This window comes from Eumetopias jubatus, unplaced genomic scaffold (assembly GCF_037043125.1).
Source record: "Eumetopias jubatus isolate StellerSeaLion01/CBP00866 unplaced genomic scaffold, mEumJub1_p1.0 scaffold_10, whole genome shotgun sequence".
Lineage (NCBI taxonomy): Eukaryota > Metazoa > Chordata > Mammalia > Carnivora > Otariidae > Eumetopias > Eumetopias jubatus.
In genome coordinates this window covers 36,162,999-36,185,245 of record NW_028274816.1, presented here as the reverse complement: position 1 = coordinate 36,185,245, position 22,247 = coordinate 36,162,999, and the positions used below count along the sequence as shown (strand labels likewise).

The window sequence follows — 22,247 nt, the reverse complement described above, 5'->3', positions numbered from 1 at the left end:
TCCATTTCCCTGAGCCCGTTCCCACATCTGTAAAACAGCGTTCGTGGAAGCCCCGAGTCCTTAGGGGCACTAGGAAGAGAACGCGAGCTTCTGCAGGGCAAGCACGGGGTCGGTGCACGGGGTCAGCGTGAGCTGCAAACAGCGTCCCTCCTACACGGTTTCCCTCGGGGAAAGGACGGTGTGCCTGGCATGCGGCGGGGCCGCACACGGTGATGGATGCACTCTCCCCACAAAAGCCCGAACTCCGTCAAAACTCTTCCCCTTATTTCATGAAATATAAAAATATCCTTTAGGGAAAAGAGTTTCAGAACAGTGTGTGTCGTATGCTCTCCATCTTGATTTTTACGCGTGTTGTATGGGCCCCGGGGGAAAAGGCTTGGAAAGCTATAAATGAGCAATTAACAGAGGTCAACAGGGCACCTGTGGGGGACTCTTATTTTCTACTCCCGAGACTTATTAAATAATAAGTATGTATTTCTTTTCTAATAAATACGTTTCAAGATAGAAACAAGTGCACCCTCATACTGAACGTTCCCCCTGGCCCCTCCTAGGCAGGGCCTGTGGCCCAGGCTGAGGGACCTATCTGTGGCGTGGAGTCACATGTGCTGGTGAAGAGCATGGGGGCTGTGGTAGGCGGTCTGGATCCGATCATGGCTCTGTGGCTTGCTGGCTGGGTGACCTTGAACGAGTCACTTAACCTCTCTGTGCCTCCCTTTCCTTGCTGATAAAGTGGGGATAACAGGGGTCCCCACTTCATGGGGCTGTTGGGGGGATTCGATGAGCTACTGTGTGTACAGATCTTAGAGGGTGCAGGAGGGGCCAACCCACCCATTTGCACAGCAGAGGGAACCTGACACCCAGCTGTGGTCCAGCTGGCTTGTGGGAGAGGGCAGAGCTCATGCCATCTGGAAACAACAGCTTAATGGTTTCTGCTTCTCCGAGTTTCTGGATACACTGAGAGATTTTCAGACACCTAACCCTTAAGAGTCCCAGAGCTGGGCTGCCCAATAGAGGAACCAACCAGTCACAGTGGCTACTGGGCACTTGAGATGTGACTCGCCCAAACTGAGAATGTGCTGTGTGTGCACCATACACACTAGATCTCCAAGATCTTATTTATTAAAAAAAAAAAGAATGCATATTTCTTATCAATAACTTTCTATTAATACGCATTAGAATGGTAGTATTTTTGATACACTGAATTCAATCAAATATATTCTAAATTTCCCCTTCTTTTTACTTTTTACTGTGTCTACTAGAAAATTTAGAATCCCGGGTGGCTCATAGTTAAGTGTGTGCTGGACGTGTCCCAGGAGGTCAGTGCCTGGCACACAGAAGCTGCCCCACAAACACAGCATGAATAGCCCTCTTCTGGATGAAAGTCCACCTACACATATACCATCTACCTCTGTATTATGTTTGTTAAAACCAAGTGACCAAGAATGCTGTCTGTCTTCACTGGTCTATTTCCCAATCTCCTTGTGAAATCGATCTTAAAAAAATGGTCCTCGTCTAGGAAAATTTCCTGAACTGATTTCCATCCAGATGTCCAGCTTCTTTATGAGAATATTCCGGCAAACCCTAGTCCCAACGTCGAAAGCTCTTCCTGACACCTTTCCTTTCCTCTGCTATCCTTTGCGGGCATGTGTGTGAGAAAGAAGATTCCCGTCCTCCCAGAGTGTCCCACTTCTGCATACTCATCCTTCAAAACTCTCAGGAAATCCTCTTCTAGAAAAAGACCACTGCTAAACCAAAGCCACTTTGCAGCCGGACTGACTTTTGGCCCATGCGCTGAGAATTCTTTTCAGGAGGCTTTTGTTTGCTTGCTTGATTGGAGGATTCCCTAAATTTAGAATGAAGTTTGCTGTGCACAGGTCCCAGAGTGTCCAGTATCCACAACTCCCTTGGGACTGACTGGGATCTCTCTCGGGTACCAGCAGACGTTGGGGACAGAGCCACCCTCTAGCCCCAGGCTGGATTCCCACAGTCCCTAATGGGAACAGGCTCTGGGGAGATTTCTCAGTCCTGGTCTCTGTGCAGAGGGCTGCTGAGGCCCCCATCCAAACAAGGGGAGGGTGGGGCATGGGTGGAATCACGTCACCGAGGAGGAGACTCCAGCTCGTGACACTGGGCCCTGCTTCATGTACTCAGCTGCCTGCCCTACCCCAGAACAGTGATGCCCGGGGTCCTGCAATGGCAGTGGTCATTTCTCTTTTCAGCTCTAACGCCACTGGATGACACGCCCCACCTGGGCAGAGATCAGCTGTGTGTTCCCTGCTGGATCCAGGTGCCTGGGACATCGTGCATGCTCACCAAGCATATGAGCCCTGATGGGTGAGTGTGCAATGGAAGTATGGATGGAAGGATGAAAGAGTCAGTTCCCGCAAGATGCTTTCCCCCTTGTGCCAAAAGACAACCCACGCAGCCCATTTCTTACATACAAGTCACTTGGCCCTGCGTGCAAGAACCACGGTGCCCGGCGGTGTGCAACAGACCTTATAAGTGCTATCATAGCCAAGAGGGCCCTGGATTCATCGGGCACTCACAGTGAGCCACCAGGCAGTGCTCGGCACAAACCATCTCAGTGATCCTCACGGCAACCATGTGGCAGAGGAGAGACCAGAGCTTGGGGAGCCTGCCTGCCCAAAGACACCCAGCTGGCGAGCAGGGGAGCAGGCTCCCAAATGGCCTAGCCTCTCCCTTCTGTGTGTGCAGGGTGGCCTGTGTCATTTCGACACCCATGGACCCCAGCACTGGTCCTGGCACCCCATGAGAATGAGTCCGAATTGCAGAATATCAGAGTCCCCCATGGTGCCTGTGTGTGCGGGGGACGCGACGGCCCTCATGTCATCGTCCCGCCTGCACCAGGACCCCTGGGACTCGTGTTCACACAGATCACAGAGCCCAGTCCCGGAGCTTCAGATGCCACAGGTCTGGGGAGGGCCCGAGAACCTGCTTTTCTAGCAAGCTCCGAGCTGATTTGGATTCTGCTGGTCTGTGGGGGCCGGTTTGAGACCCACCACCTTACCACTACCCCAGGGCATGTTATCACCTTCTCCTTTATAGGTGGGGAAACTGAGTCACAAGAGAGCGAGTCCAAGGAGGAAGGGAAGCGGGATCTCAACTCTGGAGATGCTGCAGAAACTCCCTAAAACCTTTCTGAATGGTGCAGTGGGCAGCGCCACTTCTGGGCCTGGGAAAGCCTGCCTGGAAGATATTTATAATGATGACGGTGATGCTGGGTGGGTCCCTCGGGGAGAGAGAAAGAACGACGGGTCTTGGGGCGGGGGGGGCTGACAGTGGGAAAGAAGCCACTCTGGGGACCCGTCCCAGACACCCACCTGCGGGGGCCGCACATTAAGCCGCGTGGCTGCCCTCAGGGAGCCGCTCAGGGATGAGCCGGGCAGCGTGCCCAGAGGCCGGCCTGCCACCTTTCTCAGCAAGACCGTTTCCTCTTCGAGGGATACAGATAACTCAACAGAGTGCTGTCCCGGGACTTCTTCCCAGCCTGGCCAGGAAATGCCACCTAATCAGCTGCCTCATTTCCCTCCCATTAAATCAGTGGAATTTCCCTTCATTAAGCTTTTCCCAAACAAAGGTTGCCCATGCTGAAGATGCAGATGCTGTTCGCTCCAGCGTCGGGGCTCAGGACAGAGTTCCTGTGTGGGCCCCTGCGGGGGGATCTTCGTGCCACTCTGCAGCATCCCCACAAGCGGCACCATTCTGACGCTCCCAGGCAGCCCGGGAGGATGGGGGGGCCACGAAAGCCTAAGCTTCTGGGGGCCTGGCACGTTTTGTGTTCTTGATTTTATACTCCTTTTCAAAAGAAGGCCCCTCAAATATAAAATTTCAGCACTCCCCTCTGTTATGAGCTCAGCTGTGTCCCCCAGACCCCATTCCTATGTTTAAATCCCAGCCCCCGATGCCTCAGAATCGGGGGAGACCGTAGTTGGAGAGGGTCTTTGAAGGGATAATGAAGTTAAAAATGAGGTCACAAGGGTGAAGCTCGATCCAATCTGACCAGTCTCCTTAGAGGAGGGCAGTAGGGCCCCGAAGTGCACAGAGGGAGGACCTTGTCAGGACACAGGGAGAAGGCGGCCGTCTATACACCCAGGAGAGAGGCCTCAGGAGGAAGTCCCCCCCTCCCCCCGCCACGCCTTGATCTGGGACTTCCAGCCTCCAGCACTGCAACGTCTCTGTATCTTGCCCCACCAGCCCTAAGAACAACTCTACCCCCAGGAGGGATCTGCCCCGGGGAAGGCGAGTCATGAGACCCATTTCACAGACACAGGAACCGAGGCTCGGGAAAGGCTGGTGCCTTGTGTGAGGTCACGGGGCTCTCAAGAGGAAACCCCAGGACGGGGGCCTGGATCCCTGAGCTGTGAGGCCCGTGAGGTGCTTCCGCAGACAACAGGGACACAGGTGAGGATGAGCAACATGTGCCAGAAGATGAACTGGCAGCCTGAGGCCGTTCTGGAAAGGCATAGCCGAAGCCTCAGATGTTTACGCGGTCTTTGATCTAGGAATGTCAACTTCCAGGGATTTCCAGAAGCAAGCATTGGCGGGTGCAGACATTCCCCCGTGAGGCTGGTCATCACGGGGACGATCGGCCCCCCGGGATGGCAAAGTGCTGGGCTGCCCAACCGGGAAGTCAGGTGCGGGGCACCCACTGGATGCGACTGTGTGGGGTCACCAGCAGGGACACGGGGCGGGGGGTGGACTTAGGAGCAGCCTTGATGATCTATTCAGTGAAAGCACAGAGTACTAAGCTCTCCTCTCCTGAGGGCCTGCTGCTCTCGGCTACCAGACAGCCACTGGGTTAATCCTCCAGCAACCTGTGAGGCCGGGACCAGTGCTGTCCCCATATCACAGGTGAGAACACTGAGGCGCAAGGAGATCAGGTGGCTGGCTCGAAGGCACAAAGCCGGTGAGAGGCGGAGCTCCAGGCCCCTTGCTCTTACTTCTGTATCAGATGTCACTACACTGTCGTTAACTACAGAGAACCACTGTGTCGCCATAAGTTGACCCCAGTTGTTTTCTTGGCATGCATGCCAAGTACAAGGACCAGAGGGAGACACACCACAAGTCTCACGGTAACTCCCCCAGGTGGCAGGTTATGGATGATTGTTATTCTCTGGGCTTATGGGATGCTTCTAAGTCTTCTACAAAAACATATACTGTCATAGAAAAAAGTTCTTAGTTTTAAAACAGAAAGGAAGAGAAAAGAACAGGCTCATCTTGGGTATTCTGGTGAGAATGAGCGCAAGCCTGCCCAAGCTCTACTCCCAAGGTCAAGGTCATTGGCTTCCCTCCCAGGTGCCCCAGGGGCACCCTTGGTGGACCCTGGGTGTCAAGAGCCAGAGAACGCAGCCCTACCTTTCAGACTGGACTCCATTCCTGAGCGAGCCCACGTAGGTCTTCTTCTTATCCACGGGCATCACGTCCACATAACCCCCGCTCTCGTTCGGGACGACTCCCGCGTGCACGGCCGTCTTGCAGATGCTTGAACTCTGAAAGCGCCAGAAGAGCCATGATCAACGTCAAGGATGCTGTGTTCCTGGGCGAGGCCCTGCTGCCACCAACCAGTTCTTGGTGGCCTGGTTGGGGGTGAGGGGGAGTGTCAAGTCACCTCTAGGAAATACCCATCATCCCCTTGATTCCTTAGGGGTCTCTCCAGAGAGACCTGGCCTCCTTCATTCATTCATGCATTCATTCATTCAGCAAGTATTTTCTGAGCACCTACTCGCTGCCACGCATTGTGCTAGATGCAGGAAAACTCAGCAGGGAACAAAAGAAAGACTTGACCCTCATGCAGTTGAGGGAGCCTGACAAGTAAATACACAAACAAGCCACTCTACCTGTGAAGAAAATAAAACCAGCTTGTGAGATAAAGTGACAAGGGGTGGAGACACTCTTAGAATAGTTAATCTGGGAAGACTGCTCTTGGTGTGACACTGGAGCTTAGATTTGGAGGCCAAAAAGGAACGGGTCACTGCCTAGGAACATCTCCGGGAAGAGCATCCCACGCAGAGGGAACAGCCTGTGCAAAGGGCGTGGGGTAAGAGTGAACTTGTCATGTCTGAGGAACAGAGGGAGGGCCCGGGTGGCTGGAATACAGAGGCAGGTGGAGTGTGGATGGAGTGGGAGAGGTGAATGGAGCCCATCCCGTGGGGCTGTGAGGACCGCAGGGGGAGCTGAGGTTTATTCTAGGGGCCAAGGGAGCCGCTGGCTTTCAAGGAGGGGCAGGGTGTGCTGTTTTCCAAAGTTACCAAGTAGTCCAATTCCTGGGTAATAAACTCTTGAGTTAAATTTTCATTAGGGTCTTTAGTTATCCAATAGAAAAACGATCCTCAGGATGGAATGTCTGAGACTAATTAATCACCATTTCTCAAACTGAGGAGATTCATTCAGGGGTTGGGCAGCTGGTCCTCACTCGCCCTGATGGGCTGATTCAGAGTCACCCCCGACAAAGGTGAAGTACCACGTGGGGGACCCTCTCCTGCCACTTCTATGATCCTGTCATCCAGCCTGGGGTAAAAATCCAACCCTGGCCTTGGCAGGGGGTGTCAGTCTTTACCGCACCCCAGAGCCCCCTGCAGCATCTTTACAGGGTGACGGTGCCCGATGCCACAGGGCTGGCTTTGCAGATGCGGGGCGGGGGTGGGGGGCACAAGCGGGGACTGTGGGCGGCTTCCGGAAAGTGGGAAAGGCATGGAAACACAGGTGCCCCTGGGGGGGGGGGTCTCCAGAAGGAATGAAGCTCTGCTGACAGTCTGACCTGCGCCCGGGGAGGCCTGTGCTGGGCTTCTGACCCCCAGACCGTGAGAGTAAGGCCACGAAGTTACTAAGTCTGTGTTCATCTATCACAGCAGCCATAAGAAACCCATACAGCTTCTGACCACCGTCTCATGACCAAAATGTTCCACTGATGAGATCCCTTAAGTGTGATGACTTCCAAAGAGTCAGAAAACAAAGTCACCAGGAGAATGGCCCCCGAGACATCGATAACATGTTGAGTCACACTGATAGAACCAGCTGCTCAATCTAGCTCAGCAAGTTGCCAACTTAAAGTCAGACGGACATCTGCAGGGCAGACTCTAGTCCTGCCTTCATTCATGACCTAGTGACCTGCAGCCATGACCGTGGCCATCAGCAGGGGCTTAGCCTGCAGACTCCGTGTGTGTCAAGGAGGGGGCAGGGGGACGGTGCTTTGTGCAGGGAGTGGAGGCAAGGCCACGGCAGACCATGACCCAAGTTTGCAAACACCAACAGGTGACGGTCACTCTGGGGCGGGGGGGGTCTGGGCTTGGCTGTCTCTCAAGGCCACCTGTCTGCACAGTACCTGGGACCCTGTAATCACCTGTGGGGTGACTCGGGTCCCAACCGCTGGTTAACCCAGCCAGTGGTTAACCCACTCCTTTGTGAAGAGTAGGCTGATGAAGAATCCTGTATGATTCTGCTTACATGGGGCATCAGAAGTGGTCAAGTCCGCACCCTGAGCTGCCCTTTGAACGGGACAAGCAACCCATCGAGCAGGTTCTTAACACCAGACAGGAGTGAATGGATTCAAGTGGGCTCTTTGAAAATTCTGATTTGAAATCTCACATGGATTTGAAATCTCACACGTCGGGAGCCTGGGGCAGTCCCTCTCAGGGACCCCCTCCAGGTGATGAGCTCCTGCCCTTCCTTCAAAACCAGGTCCTGCTGGAGAAGCCGGGTCCCTGGGAAGTACATCGTGCTGTGCAAAGTGCAGAGTCTGAGAGCCCAAGCAAACTATCACACCGAGGACCTAAGAATGGGAATTCTTGCTTTCTGTGACTGAGTCGCTTGAGTCACTGAAGGCAAGTATGACCCTGCGCCAATGCATCTTTCCTTCTCCGATAAACAAACAGACGAGGACAGGGCTCCTTAGTGAAGTGGGCTCTGAGGGGATCTGGGAGGCCCCAGAGTTGCAGGCCAGCAAGAACTTCCCTGATTTTAGCGCTGAATGTGGGAAACCCCAGGGAAGCGGGGACAGTTGATCACCCCGTCTGCACGAGGAAGCCTTTTTAACTATCCCCCTGGAGAAGGGATCCATAAATTTCCAGTTCTCCAAAGGATTTGTGCCCCCCAGAGATTAGGAAGCAATGCATTTGCGGGCATCTCAGAGAGAGAGGGAGACTTGAGAATTCCTCTAAACGCACTTTTAGGGGTGGTGAGCTGTGCGGGTACGAACGTGCTTGCTGTTCTCACCGGCTGGCATTTCTTCTGTCTCTCGGGCTATTGCTCACTCTGCTGAGTTACCAGACATGAGGACCGGGGCCACTTCGGCTGCAGCACCCGCCTGGAGGGACCTGAGCCCGCCTCTGGCAGGCGCATCCTCAAAACTAAACGCCGCCAAGAGGTGCTACACTCTAGTTTTGCGCCCTCTGGGACAGTCCTTTGCCTCCTGTCCTTGGAGGATTTCTGGACACCAGTGGTACAGAAATTTTCTGTGATACCATCAAGCTGTGGGCCATGAGTACGAAAACCTCACGGGGACAGCCAGATCTTCCTCATGAGATAGGCACGGCTGTTGTCCCTGATCAACACACACCTCTTCAAGCAGCTGCAACATTGGCAAACCCTGTCTTCCCCCTTCTTGCCTCTCCTCTCCCTTCCTCCAACACATCTCCTCTCAGCGAGCAAGCCTCCATGAAGGTACAGCTTGTCCACTTTCTCTTCTTAGGGCCCGAGCAACGCAAATTTATTAACAGTTGCCATCAGCAGAAGTCTGGTCTCAGAGAGACTGGAGCCCATCCTGCCTCCACCACTTGTCTGCTAGGTGGCCTTGAATGCATGACCTGTTCTAACCCCAAGAGCCCCTATTTTCTTGATACAAAGGGGAGGGGTCATCATAGGGAACATTTTTGAGCATTTACCAAGGCAGGCCCTGTTCTATGAGTTTCCCGTGCAGTGATGAAGAAATCTCTCAATAACGTTGCGAGGCAGGTATTATTATCCTCTCTGAACAGATGAGTAGAACGAGGTTCAGGGAGGTTAAATAACTTGCCCCAAATCACTCAGCTGGCAAACCGTGGAGCCCGAACTGCCCCCACCCCCGAGCCAGCAGGCTGCCCGCCACTCCTCATGGGAGAGTAAGGGCTTAAGAGGACTATCTGGAAGACGCGACAAGCTCAGGGGTTGAATGCAGGCTTGCTGCAGGCAGCACTCAGTAGATGGTAGTTAACTGGTCACCATCACTGTCACCGGCACCATTACCGAAAACGCTCAAGGGACGGCCGTCCCGGAACAGCAACATCAGCAGCATCTGGGAACTTGTTAGAAATGCAAATTCTCTGGCTCTGCTCCAGACTCCCTGAGTCAGAAAGGCTGGGGTGGGGCCCAGAAATCTGTTTGAACAAGCCCTCTGGGGGATTCTGATGTGTGCCCAAGTGTGAGAACTTATCCAGCCGCCGCGAGATAAGAAAACCGAGGCTCAGAGTAGGAGAAAGGCTCACCCACAATCTCACAACCGGGTCTTCAACTCGCATCTTGTGACCCAGACTTTGCTCTTTGGGCTACACCCTGTTGCTTCTCCTGCCTGCGACTCACCACGAAGGGGGCGGGCTGCCAAGTAACGCACTCCCGGTAAGCAGGCAGGAACAGCAGCACTATTAGGCCCTTCGAAGATCTGCAGACAACTCTCCCAAAATAAATCTCTTAGCTAAACAGACATTTTCCAAAAGGCATCGTCATTTCCCAGAATACAGAGTGACCTAGAAACCAAGGCCAGAAAAGAACCTCCGAGATGGACGGAACTTCCTTCTCTCCGGACACCTCCCCTCTCCTCTCCCTGTCTCCTCTCTTCTCCTTTCTCCCTTCCTTCTTTTATTTTCTGAAGAGCTTAATATTTAAACATTAAGTATCTTACGTAGTATTTTCATTTATTTATTCCTTCGACAGACATTAATCGAACAATCATTATGTGCCAAGCCCTGTGCTGAGCACTCTGGTTGCAAAAGCTCAAAACCCTAGTGAAATTAGGGCGCCTGGCTGGCTCAGTCATTAAGCATCTGCCTTCGGCTCGGGTCGTGATCCCGGGGTCCTGGGATCGAGCCCCGCACCGGGCTCCCTGCTCCGCGGGGAGCCTGCTTCTCCCTCTCCCACTCCCCCTGCTTGTGTTCCCTCTCTCGCTGTGTCTCTCTGTCAAATAAATAAATAAAATCTTAAAAAAACAAAAAACCTTAGCAAAATAAGTTAAAGACTGCACACAGGTCTCTACTTCCATGCCCATTCACATCAGTACAATTATGAGTGCAGGTACATTCCAGCAAGGAAGAACAGGTGAGGGAAAAGAACAGAAGCTAAAATAAGACATAACCTTATGGCATCTCACCTTGGCTATGTATTAGCTGTGTGTTTTGGGGGCAGGTTATTCTAAGCCTCACTTCGTTTTCCCAGAAGACGGGGACAACAATACCTGAAATGGTGTTCTTAAAGAATGTAAAAGATAGTAAAATATAGTTTTACATTATTGTTCATTTTTATCAAGTTCTTGCATTTCTAACTTTAAAAAAAAAAACTTTATATGTTTAGCTGCTATGTTGTTTGGTGCATACAGATGGGATCTCATACCTTCATAAACTTTTTATGCCATTCCACAATGAATGGTGTTGTCCCATTCAGTATGTTTAACCCTAAATTCCACTTTATCAGATAGCAATATTGCCAGTGGTGCTTTATTTTTTCTCTGTATTTTGCTAGAATCACTTGGCCTACCCCTTTATTTTTAAATCGTTTTAAAATCAAAGTTTGGCTCAAACATTTAGTTTAACAATAGGTATACAATACTTTACTCCATTAAGCTTTTAAAACTCAATTTTGGCTGTGTGGCTTCTGAGAAGACTCACTTAAAGAGGAAAGAAAAAAGATGGGGGAAAAAAAGGTTAGCCATGAAGACTGCTTTGACTTTACATAACTTAGTGACCTCAGATTTACAGGAATCTGGAACAAATGAAGCAGATGGAGACAAAGATGGTGGTGGTGGGTGGGAGAGAACAATTAAAACGAAGATGGAAAAAAGCTGAGTAAAAATGTCAGCTGGGGATGGGTGATGCTGACCTAATCAGGAAATGTTAGGTCTCGAAGATTCCTTGGACTAGAAAATCCCCGCTGGCTCATTCTGCAGAGAGGTAAGCAACTTGGCAGGAAGACCACACAGCCTGGTAGGCAGGGCTGTGACCATATTCCCACCCTTTGGGACACTATGTCCCTTCACCCCGGGCAACTGGAGGGAATAGGCTACGTTCTGGAAGATTCACTCAGAAAAATCAGGCTAAAGCTTCCTTGCTAGAGTTAGTAAGGAAATGTGGAAGAAGAGACTCCTGTGTGATAAGAGTGGTTATGAACAAGTCGTCAATTAGTGTAATTTGTATTTCCTTCTGTGTGCTTTTAGCTAAGTGGGGACATAGCCAAAAAAGAAATGCAGTGAGTAGAGTGGACCAGTTCTATAAATGTATCAGGAGAGCTGAAAAGATGATTAAATAGCTGGGGAAATGAAGTGTTAAGTATGTGGTACCTAAAAGTCTTCACAGTAAAAATGCACATGAATGGGGAAGCAGGATTCCATTTACCAAACCATGAAAACATTTGCACATGACGAGGTCCACCTGCATCCGCAGCCACAAGCACACACCAGTGGAAGTGCTAACACGTCTACACATGGGGAAACTAGGGCAGGGGTCACAGAAAGAAGCGATCTAAATTTAGCTCAAAGCACAGGAATGAGATCTCAGGTGTCTGGTACCCAGACCTTGGAACGTGTTTTCTGAGGTCTGAGCATTCTTTGAGAGGTGGTCTGACAATGCTGGCATACTCACATCTGCATAGATGTTAGTTCCAAACACAGGAGCCCAGTAGGATGGCTCGTCTTTGCAGTGTGCTGGACAATGAACTCTGGAAAACCAGAAACATGTGTGTGATGGTTATGATCAGCAGAAGACAAAAGTTCTTGAGAAGCAGCTGGCCTTCCCTATTGGAATTTCAAGATTTAACTACTTTCACGGGAAAGGAAACTACCACACGGTTTACTCTTTAAGAAAAAAAAAACATACCTCTCCCACCCTGGCAGTGGTAAAGATATTGTCCCTCTTCGTAATCAGTGCATATAGAATTTTCAAACTCCATACAAAAGAGACATGCAGACATTAACAAGGTGAAAGAGAATAAATATGTAAGAGAGATGAATATGGGATTGTAAGAGATTGTACCTCCGGTTCTTGAGTGTTGGCCAATTCATATCACGGGTACGTTATGGAGATTATAATCAATAGACTTTGTTAAAGGCCACTTTCCTGTGTGAGGGAGGAGAGGGTGGAGGGCCCTCACCTCAGTGAGTCAAACTGTTTCCAGGGACGGGGCACTGATAACCTGAGGCGGAAGGGGTTAGATCACCACTGGTCAGTCACCACATCCCTGCTGGAGGCACAGAAGAGGAAGAGAGCCCCTCAAACTGGAAATGGGTGGGCCCTAGGTGGTGTGAGAGATTCAAACCGGGAAAAAGCATGAACTTCACTTAAGGAAAGGTTTTTTGCCTTTATCTGGAACAGCACACCGTGTTGCTGGAACCAAGATGGCAGCCGGAAACCATGTGGCCCCAAGACAGACAGGATTCTGGCAGGGGAGAGAGCCCAGACAAAGGCACTGGGAAGTTAAAACAGTCTGGGGGCGGGAAGGAGGGGTCAGGGTGGTAGGACGGGAGCAGGATGTCTGCGTGAGATTTTAAAAAAGAATTTGGGCAAGAAAATCCTTTCCTACTTTTTCGAGATGGCAGGTCAGGAACCTGTATTTCCTATACTTGCAGCACGTCAAGTTTTTGTTGTTGTTCCTTTGTGTTTTCTGAAGTAATTTCCTTCTCTTTAAGATTTGGGTTAGCTATTTAATATTTAATAAAAGGTTGTTATCCCTGATTGAACACTCAAAGGCGATCAGCGTGGTGGTGGCAGTGGCGGTGGGAGCTGTGCGAAAGCCCCAAGAGAAATGTGAGCCATAGAGCGGAGGAGCCAGGGTCCCCGCCCAGGGTCTCGTCCCTCACTGGCACCCTCCTGGGGCTCTTCCTTGCTCACACCTTAGGGGGGTCCGCATGTTAGTTTTAAGCTCAGTCTGCAGGAAAATCCATAGGCCTCGAGGCCCAGGAGAAGGGTCCACAGCTTCCAGGTACCTAAGGTACTTGGGGACCTAACAGGTACTCGAGAGGCAGATGTTATCAAATGTCACTTTACGTCATGATGCATCATCCCCCAAAAATCACGCACGTAAAACCTTCTCCTTAGACAGACCGTGGTCCGTGCACAGACTAGAACCCCACAGGGCCACAAGAGAGAAGGCACCACCGACGTGCTCGCAGCACCGATGGATCTCAAAAGCATTACACGGAGGAAAAGAAGCCAGACACAAAAGTCTACATCCTGTGATGGCTCCGTTTATGTGAAATGCTAGACAATTACAGTGACGGAACGTAAACCAGAGAGGCTGGCAGGGACATGGGTGGGAGGGGGTGGAGGGAGAGGGGCGATGCAAGGCAAGTTTCTGGCATGATGGACACTCGACTGTGGTGGTGGCGGTATGACGGGATACGTGTGTCGAGACCCATCGAATTGTATACTTACAGTGGGTGGATTTTATCGTGTGCAAGTTACACCTCAGAAAAGCTGGGGTATAATGAGCTGGTTCTAAAGTGACCCAGAGAAAATGCCACAGATGAAGCACAAGAATCAAGGAGCTGATTTAAAGGGGACAGATGGCACCATGAAGCTCCGATTACAGGGATGCCCCGCTGGGCCGCTCCCTGAGACTCAGATCTCAGTGGTCTGGGCAGGGGCCCCGGGAATCTGTCCTATTGATGCCCCTCAGACACTTCCACCCCACAGCCAGGGTTGAGAACCAGAGGTCTAGGGAGAGGCCCAGCGGGTCTGTGGCTCTGAGCACAAAGCAGTCGGTTTTCTGAGTGTCCGCACAAAGGGGCCACACCTAGAACTCGGCCGTGCTTCGCTGCATGAGATGACCCCCAACTCAGCACGATGCCTCCTTCTCTCCACCCCTCTGTTTGCAAAACCAGATGCCAGTGAGCCTTACCTGGGGCAGTGGGTCCCCGCCTTCTCGAACGGGCAGAGCTGAGCAACAGTGGTGTAACAGTCCAGGTCCTGCACTGGGGACAGGAACACGGCGGGAAATGGTCAGGCCGTTGGCAAGCCTGGGTCTCAGGCCTCCAACCTGTGAGATGGCCCTTCGGACAACCAGGTCCTCGGGGCTCACGGGACCCTCGAACTAACGTGGGAGAAGAAGCCAGCAGGTGCCGAGCCCTAGCTCCCACGGGCACCTCATCTCCGGGCTCTCAAGGGATGAGATGCCCCATGGCCTGAGTGTGTCTACAGCTCAGGAATGTTATCACCCTCAGTAGTTTCTCCATGGGACCAATGATACCTTTTATTTGCTCCCCTACCTTCTCCTCATGGCAAGTATTATTCCAATTATACAGAGGAGGAAGCAGAGGCCCAAAGGCCGGAGACCACCCTGGGTCTGCATGGGACATGGTGGGAGGTTGGGTTTCTGATTTTGGGTCTAGGGCTCTTCTTCAAGGTCACTTGTTTTTAACAACAGAGGTAAGAAAGTGGCTCTAATACTGGTCACCTGTGGTCTCTGAGAGCACGTCCTCAACTAGTCCAGGGCTTGGCAAACCTTTCCTAAAGGGCCAGAGGCTAAATATTTCTGGCTTTGTGGCCCTATGGACTATGTTGCAACTACTCAACTCTGCTGTTGTAGCAGAAACCAGCTAACAAGGATGTGTAAATGAATGGGTGCAAATGTGTGCCAATAAAACTTTATTTACAAAGACAGATGCAGGAAGGATTTGCCCCTCAGGGTGGTTGTTTTTGCCAACCCCTGGTCCAGCCTATCATTTGGATGGGCCAGGGATCTATGTAGCAGTCCAACAAAGGGGACTGGTCCTGTATACCACGGGATGCTATACAATGGAAGGCAGGGGAGGTCATTAAAATTAGGTTGAGAACACCACTTAAAGGCACAGAAATATCTTCCTGATACATTACTATTTTTTAAAAACTCAGGTGACCAAACGTATGTAATTCTATTTCAGTTTTTAAAAGTGTATCAATGTATTGCCAGTACAAATACTGTTAATCATAGGGAAAATAAACTATAAAGGTATCCACCAAAATGTTCACAATGTTATCTCTGAGTGGTGGAATCTGCGCCAAATCCTTTTTTTTAATGCTTCTTTGTATTTTTAAATTATCTGGAATAAATAGGCATTATTTTTGTAAAATGGAAAAAAAGCTGCTACATGTTTTTATAAAGACATCTAACTAGATATTCCTGCATCCAGGGCCTATGACAACAAGAACTGATTTCCCAAAGGAAAGGAAGGGTCTGTAGGTCAATTTCCTGAGGAAGGGGCTGGGCAGGGTTCCCCCCACATCTCCGCTTGCCTGAAACTTCCAGTCAAGTGCCAAGTCTGGGCAACCAGAACTCACAGCTCCACCTCTGCTTATAGCATACTCTCCCATGGATGTACCCCACCTTGCCAAATGAATATGCCCTAGGCAACAGGCAAATACATAGGCAATAGAAAATATAGATAATAGAAAAGCTAGGCCAGAGATGGCAAGTATGTGCCACGTGCTTCCTTGTGTTTCCCTTTGAAGTTCATGGCAGACGTCACTGGTCTACCAAGCCGTTTTAGGATGAGCCAAGAATGGGGCTTCAGCACCCTTCTCAACACAGGGCTCCAGCTGCTACTGTCGACCAGTAGAAATGGACTCTCCCTATCAGGTACTCTAGACCCAGGCATTAGTATTTCTGTGACACTCAGCTGGGAGCCCTGGTCCTGTTTCTGGTTTAGCAATTTAGGGCCAATATCAAGTTCAGATATGTTTAGAAAGTAAAGAACTGACCTTGTCAGGAACCCCTTCAAAAAACCTTTATAGTGCTGAGAACGGCAATATTAACAGCCATCAAACACATTTAATCAATAGCTAAGGAAAATGAAATCTCCAGGGAAACCCAAGATAACCTGTGTATTATAGTCACATAAAAAAATGGCCAGCTTACCTTTTACTTTTGATACCACGAATGAGCTGGAAGGCTTGTATTTGCTGGAAAAGAAAACACGAGGTAAATGCAAACAGAATCATTTCTAAAAGTTCAAGATTGCTCTTGCGTTTGTTTTTATTTTCAGCCTCAACTTTATATTTTCCTACTTGTTTCCCATCAGCCTGAAAGCCCATTCCAGAGTGGGGCTCGTTAACCTTCTCTGTGCCAAGAACCCCTCTGGCAGGCTGGGGAAGCCTATGGACCCCTTCTCAGAATAATGACTTTAAGAGGCATACAATAAATTTAAAAGATAAACAGGGATCCAGTTATTAGTGACATTGTTATCCAAGTATTAAAAGGACTTTGCATTCAAGTAATAGCTGTGGTTCCTTGTGAATGCAGTAAACACACAATCGAGAGGCGAGTCTTCTAACCGCTATCCTTTCAGGGTAATGATGGCAGAAACTGTGTTTTCCGATGTCTGCAGCGACGAGATTTCTCTCAGTGAGAGAGTTGCTGGCCCTGCTAATGCTACTCTGGTTTGGGGCCAAAATTCATACTGGCAGGAAATACTACGTTTCAATTAAAGGTTAGAGAAAATAAAGCTTTGATTTGCTTTGTTTCAATGTTTGCAGATTCCCTAAAATGCAAAGAACCCTGCTCCAGATACAAAGTTGGCCGCTGGGAGGGCCCAGAAGTGGCTCCAGGACAAGCGTGTCAGGCCATGCGGGGCCCAGACCCCGCCAGCCTGCTGCACCCTTGGTGCCCATGCTGAGCCTTGCGTGGCCCGCGTTAAGTCATTCGGCCTCCGAGAATATGTTCTTTGCTTCCGTTTAGACTTCCTTGCTCGTGTTTACACAACCCCCGAGTCCCTAGCTAGGATGAAGAGGGAATTTTGCAAGACCTCTTGAAGAAGCAGGCCTTTCAAAGGGGAATGACTCATGTGGTTTCTGAAGTGTCCTGAGTGGAGCTCCTTGGATCACACACAGGGGCTCTGGCCACTGTGGTCCTTGCTGCAGACCTGGGATGGGCACAGACACGGGGAAGCGCTCTTGAGGCGATGCGCCATGGCCCAAGGCTGTAGGGAGCTGAGGCAGGGTCCCCAATGTCCCTGCTGGTCTGGGCACTAGATTCTGGATGGGGCGGGGTCTCCTGGGCACGGGGGGGGCGGCACATGTTCTCAGGTCTCTGGGTAACAGAGCTTTCCTAGCAACGGTGGGAGAGTTGCGTCATGTAAAAAATTGGCTGGCGGTAGCTCTGTGGACTAGCTGGGTGTCAGCCAGCTAAGGTCCTACCAGGGCCCTCTTTAATAAGTGAGGTGCTACACCCAGAAGGGATGGAGAAACTGCCCCCAAGGTCATGGGTGTGGCGGGGGGAGGGGTTAGTGAGAAAAGAGCCAGGTCTGTTTGGCCACTCTTGGGCTCCATGCTCCCAGGTTCCTTTATGCCTCTGACTCTACAGACAGACCACGATGTGGCCTCCCCCACCGCTCCCTAGAAAGTCAGGATGGGGAGGACGGCCTGTCCTGCATCCATCTGCAGACCTTACCTGAAAAACAGAATCTTGCCAAAAAAAGTCAGTATATTTAAAAAATGAAAAGCCTCATTCTTGAGAAAGAAAAAAAATGCTCATCAAGAATAAACCTATGAAGTCAAGGATGGGAAGAAAAGCAAGGGTCAAAACTCGGCCCAAATGAAACACAGGAAAACCCACTCAGGGGAGAGATGGTAAATCGCCTGTGGGGGATGAATTCTGAGCTACGGAGTTAAGTTCATCTTTATAGTTTTTTTTCCCCCCGCTTCTTTATATTGTTCGGTGCTTTTCGAAATTTCGACAACAGTTTCATAACCAGAAAAAAAAAAGCGTTAAGGAATCCTCATCCCAGAGTAGTTACCTCAAAGACTCCACGCCATTCCTCTCAGACCTGACAAAGAAGGGGACCTTCCCGTTCCTGGTGACGTCCACCAGGCCACCTTTGCCGTCCAGGATTCCGTAGTGAATGGCGGCCCGGCATATGCTGGATGACTGGGGGCAGGGAGGGGGGCACCATAAGTACATCTGAATTCATCTTTGTCCAGGCTTCTTTCGAGACGATCAGGATGTTTGTCCTCAACCCACAAAAAGCCGAGACATCCGGCCAAATCTCACCCCATTTCTGACTCACCTTTCCCTAGAACACGTTTTTGTTCCTGGGGTTGCTTATCTCAGAAAACTCATCCGAGGGGCTTTACAAACTAAGAGCAGTGACAAACAGCCCTTTCTCCACATCCAGTGGAGCATGTTAATGCTCTGTCTAGGACGGAGACTGACCTTCACGAGGGTGAGCCCCAGGTCCCCAAAGTGGCTTTACTAGTCTGTGTGCCCAGAGATAGGCACGGATCGGCTCTGGGACTGAGGGGTGGAAAGAAAATCCCACCGCGTGAAAACCCCCAGCCTCCCTTACAAATTACAAGCACATGACGGGCGTCCACACAGGGCACTTACACTTTCATAGAACAGAGTTCCAAAGACCTTTGCCTTGCTGTCCAGGCAGCCTGCGGGGCACTGGTACCTGATGGAGGAGAAAGCAGAGGGTTTTCAGAGGTGAACATGGTGAGGGAATCTCACCAGGAATTTATCCAGGTTCGTCTCCTTCAAGAGCTCTACTATTACATCAAAGAGAAGTTCTGGTGACACAAAATCCACTGTGTCCCAGCAAGTCGTGATTTACCCAGGCTGCAGTTCACACCAACACCATTCCAGATTCAACCTGACTTTCTTTTCCTGTGTTTAAGATTCGTGTTGAAGGCAGAGATACGAACAGAAGGACAATTCACGGAAGAAAGAAAAGTGGCTTTAAAGGCACCAAAAAAAAAAAAAAAAAATCCTCAAACATCATCAAAAAACATGCAACTTGAAAGGAGATGCCTCTTTCTAGGTGTCGATCTGCAGGGTTTTCTTGTTTTTTGTTTTTTAATAGAATAAAATCCAATGATGATGCTCCTGCCCACGAAATGCATAAATTAATCTTTCCAGAAAGCCTTAAAAAATTCATATCCTCCTGTTCTTGAACTTGCCTTATGAGCATATAACCCAAGCCAGAGGTTGGAAAGTCAGACCCACGTGTTATTCCAAGTGTTTATAATTGTGAAAAACTAGAAATAAGCCAGCACTGTCAAAGGAATTTCCCTTAGAAATGAAGTCTTTGAAAAATATTTGACTTTGGGAAATCTTAAATGAAAGCCGTCAGGCACGAGTGTAAGCAGAAGCAGGAGTCACCCCACAGTGCACAGAAAACACACAGGAAGGGACTACATCAAACCGCTAGGGATATCAAGGAGATGCCGGGACATTTATTTATTTATTATTTATTTATTTCCTTTAAACTTTGGTGGTGGTGTTGTTTTCCTGAATTACTTACCATGAACAAGAATACCTTTTAAAGTCGGCGGGGGGGGGGGAAGACCCAGTAAATATTATTTTTGTCAAAACACCAGGTGATGGGTTGCCTTCGAGGAGACAGACTGTGGACATGCTTGTGTCTGCAGGTGGGGGAGTTACAGGTCTTGACTGGAGGACTTGAATAGTCCTCCCTGCTTGAGGAGGGTCCCAGCTACCCCCGACTCCGGAACTTTCTCAGTGCTATCTGATGGATGTTCTCCGAGCCTCATAATCTTTTCCCACTGACTACTCAGGGGTGATGCTCTCCTCTCCAGCTTGTGGTACAGAAATACAGAAAGGCACGTCATCACAAAGGGACCACTCAGCGTTCCAGATGCCCTGGAGCCATGCACGGGGACAGGTGAGCCACCACCCCTCAGTGCCCCATGTTGCTGATCTCACCAGTAAGCTGGCTGCTTTTCTGCAGTACATGCCAGCCAGCTGCTTGTGGGATGCGCCAGCCCTCGAGCGACCTCAGCCCGGGTCGCTCAAAGTCAACTTCCGGACACTCCTGCCCAAGTCCAAGGGGGGGCGCTCTCCCAGCAAACCAAATTCCAATGCCCCATGGCATGAAGTAGGAGCTGCTACCCTCTCTTGTAAATAGCATGGTTCACCTTTAGAGGAACGGCTCCTAGAAGCCGGAGGAAGAAGACTAAGGACCACTCTCTACCGCGGACACGGTTTTCTGACTGTGAGCCCGAGGCTCTGCGTGAGGCCACCGCACACATTGGCCCTCTGCTGCCGGGAAGAGCAGCCTAGCAGCTGCCCGGCCAAAACCAAACCCGCCCTTCTTGGCAACCATTCTGCAACGTCTGAACGGACAATGCAGAGTGGGTCCATCAGCTAGCTGACCTCATTCGACTTCGGGGGAACACCCCGGCAGGTCTTCCTCCAGCTTTGGGAAGATCAGGTTATACAGTGGGCCCGGCCTAACGTCCCCTGCACAGCGCCCCGGGCCACCCTGTGACCCTCTTCACACACACCTCGTGAGGTCTCTATGTCTACAGCACACCTGCTATCTGCACATCTACAGCCTGGGGGCTCTTTGCGGGCCGATAACCCGGAGCATCCACGATTCAGGCCCCTCCTCCCCACTGGGGACGGAATACTTAACTGCAATTTATGTCCAGGTGAATGGAGACCCAGAGCCTGGGCCAACTCCCTAGTCAAAGGTTATTACCACCTGGGAGTGATTTTACCCCTCCGGGACGGGGGGCAATTTCTGGTGCCATTTTTAATCATCACAGCTGGAGGTGGGGGTGCTCCTGCCATCCAGTGGGTTGAGGCCAGAATGCTGCTCAGTACCCTACAGGGCACGGAACAGCCCCACCCCTGAGAATCATCTGGCCCTAAGTGTCAGGAGCGCCGAGGTTCAGAAGCCCTGCTCTGGGCTGAGAGACACAGATCACCTTCGTGGTGGGCCAAGCTCTTAATAAATGGTGCAAGTCGGAGGGACCTTGGAGACATCACGGTCAGTCTAAATTATGACCCGACCCACAACCCACAGCAGACCCTTCAAAGGCACCAGAGGGGTCCAGCCCAGACCTTACCTGTTGCACGTGGACCCTTTGCACTTGTCCTTCATCTTGGTGTCACATCGGACAACTTGGGCTAGGAGAGAAGTTCAAGAACGCACGTCACACAAACAGGGGGATCGGTCTGAGGTAAGAGATACCAGCCCGCACTCTGACGAACTTTCTGGAACATCCTGGTATCCATGTCATAATCTGAGCAGAAGCACTGCCCAATGGCTGCAGGCGTCAGCTGCGAGGTTCGCATCCCAGACCCGGCCCTTCAGAGTAGCCGCGTGACCTCGGACGCGTGCCTTCCCCTCCTCTGAGGTTGAGGAGCAGCGGGGACAAGTGCCATGGGTGCTCTTTCTGCGAGCATTCACTGAGAAAGTCAGTGTGGCCTTGGAAGGGGGCCTGGCCCACACCACATGCCCCGAAGCCCCAGAGGGTTCCAGAAGGGTGGGACTCACAGGCCTTCTCCAGCCAAGATGAGTTCTGTCAAGCTCTCCTTGTTTGTTTTCTAGGGACACATCAGAATCTTGGCATAGTGTGACAGTTTGATAGAGTGACACTGTCAGACCCACAAGGACAGAGACTGGTCAGGCAGGGCAGGGACAGAGCAGCCCAAAAAACTAGGGGGGGGTGCGGAGAAACATGAGCACGAGCTCGGCCTTGCTCAGGGTGGGGGAGCCCCGTTTTATGCTACTGGAGGCTCAGGGGACACGGAGAATCCCAGGCGGACAGCCCAGGCCTGTGTTGTGCCCATACAAAAATGCCCCCGGGAGCCCCGCACCTTCCATAAAGGGGCTACATCGGGGACATGGAACACTGAGCTCCAGCCGGGGCAGGTGAGGGCAAAAAGAAGGAAGCTGCGAGGTGAGTGTGCGTGCAGGGCAGGGGAGAGCCGGGCGAGGGGTGAGCACAACAATATTCTGCATCTGGGGGCCTCCAGGAGCCTCGAGGGGAGCCCTGAAAGGCACCGTGGTAATGAGCTCAGAGCTGACACTGGGTGGCCCCCACTACTGCACATGATCCCCACAGCAGCCCCGCATGGGCCTTGTTGCCCCCTTGTATGGATGAGCAAACCAAGTCTCACAGAGGCCAGTGGGGGTCCAAGTCACCAGCCGGTATGTGGTGAAGAAGAGGCAGAGCCCACCGGAGATGGCCCCGGGGATGCTCGTCCCGCTGGAACCTCCAGAAGAACCCAGTTTTAGCCCAGGCCCCCTTTGAAAGGCGCTAACCTTG

The 22,247-nt window shown here is 51.1% G+C and overlaps 1 protein-coding gene across 5 annotated transcripts in view; it reads right to left on the bottom strand.

Moving 5' to 3' along the window:
• Positions 1–22,247, bottom strand: part of CRISPLD2 (cysteine rich secretory protein LCCL domain containing 2) — a 124,126-nt gene that overhangs the window by 59,234 nt on the left and 42,645 nt on the right. For all 5 annotated transcript variants that reach the window (XM_028093632.2, XM_028093655.2, XM_028093641.2 and 2 more), the window contains exons 8-14: positions 21,042–21,102; positions 18,556–18,622; positions 17,966–18,096; positions 16,090–16,133; positions 14,095–14,167; positions 11,841–11,916; positions 5,377–5,510 (exon numbers count right to left, since the gene is read on the bottom strand). In XM_028093632.2, coding sequence (XP_027949433.1) covers positions 5,377–5,510; positions 11,841–11,916; positions 14,095–14,167; positions 16,090–16,133; positions 17,966–18,096; positions 18,556–18,622; positions 21,042–21,102 — 586 coding nt within the window. The remainder of the gene's footprint in view (positions 1–5,376; positions 5,511–11,840; positions 11,917–14,094; positions 14,168–16,089; positions 16,134–17,965; positions 18,097–18,555; positions 18,623–21,041; positions 21,103–22,247) is intronic.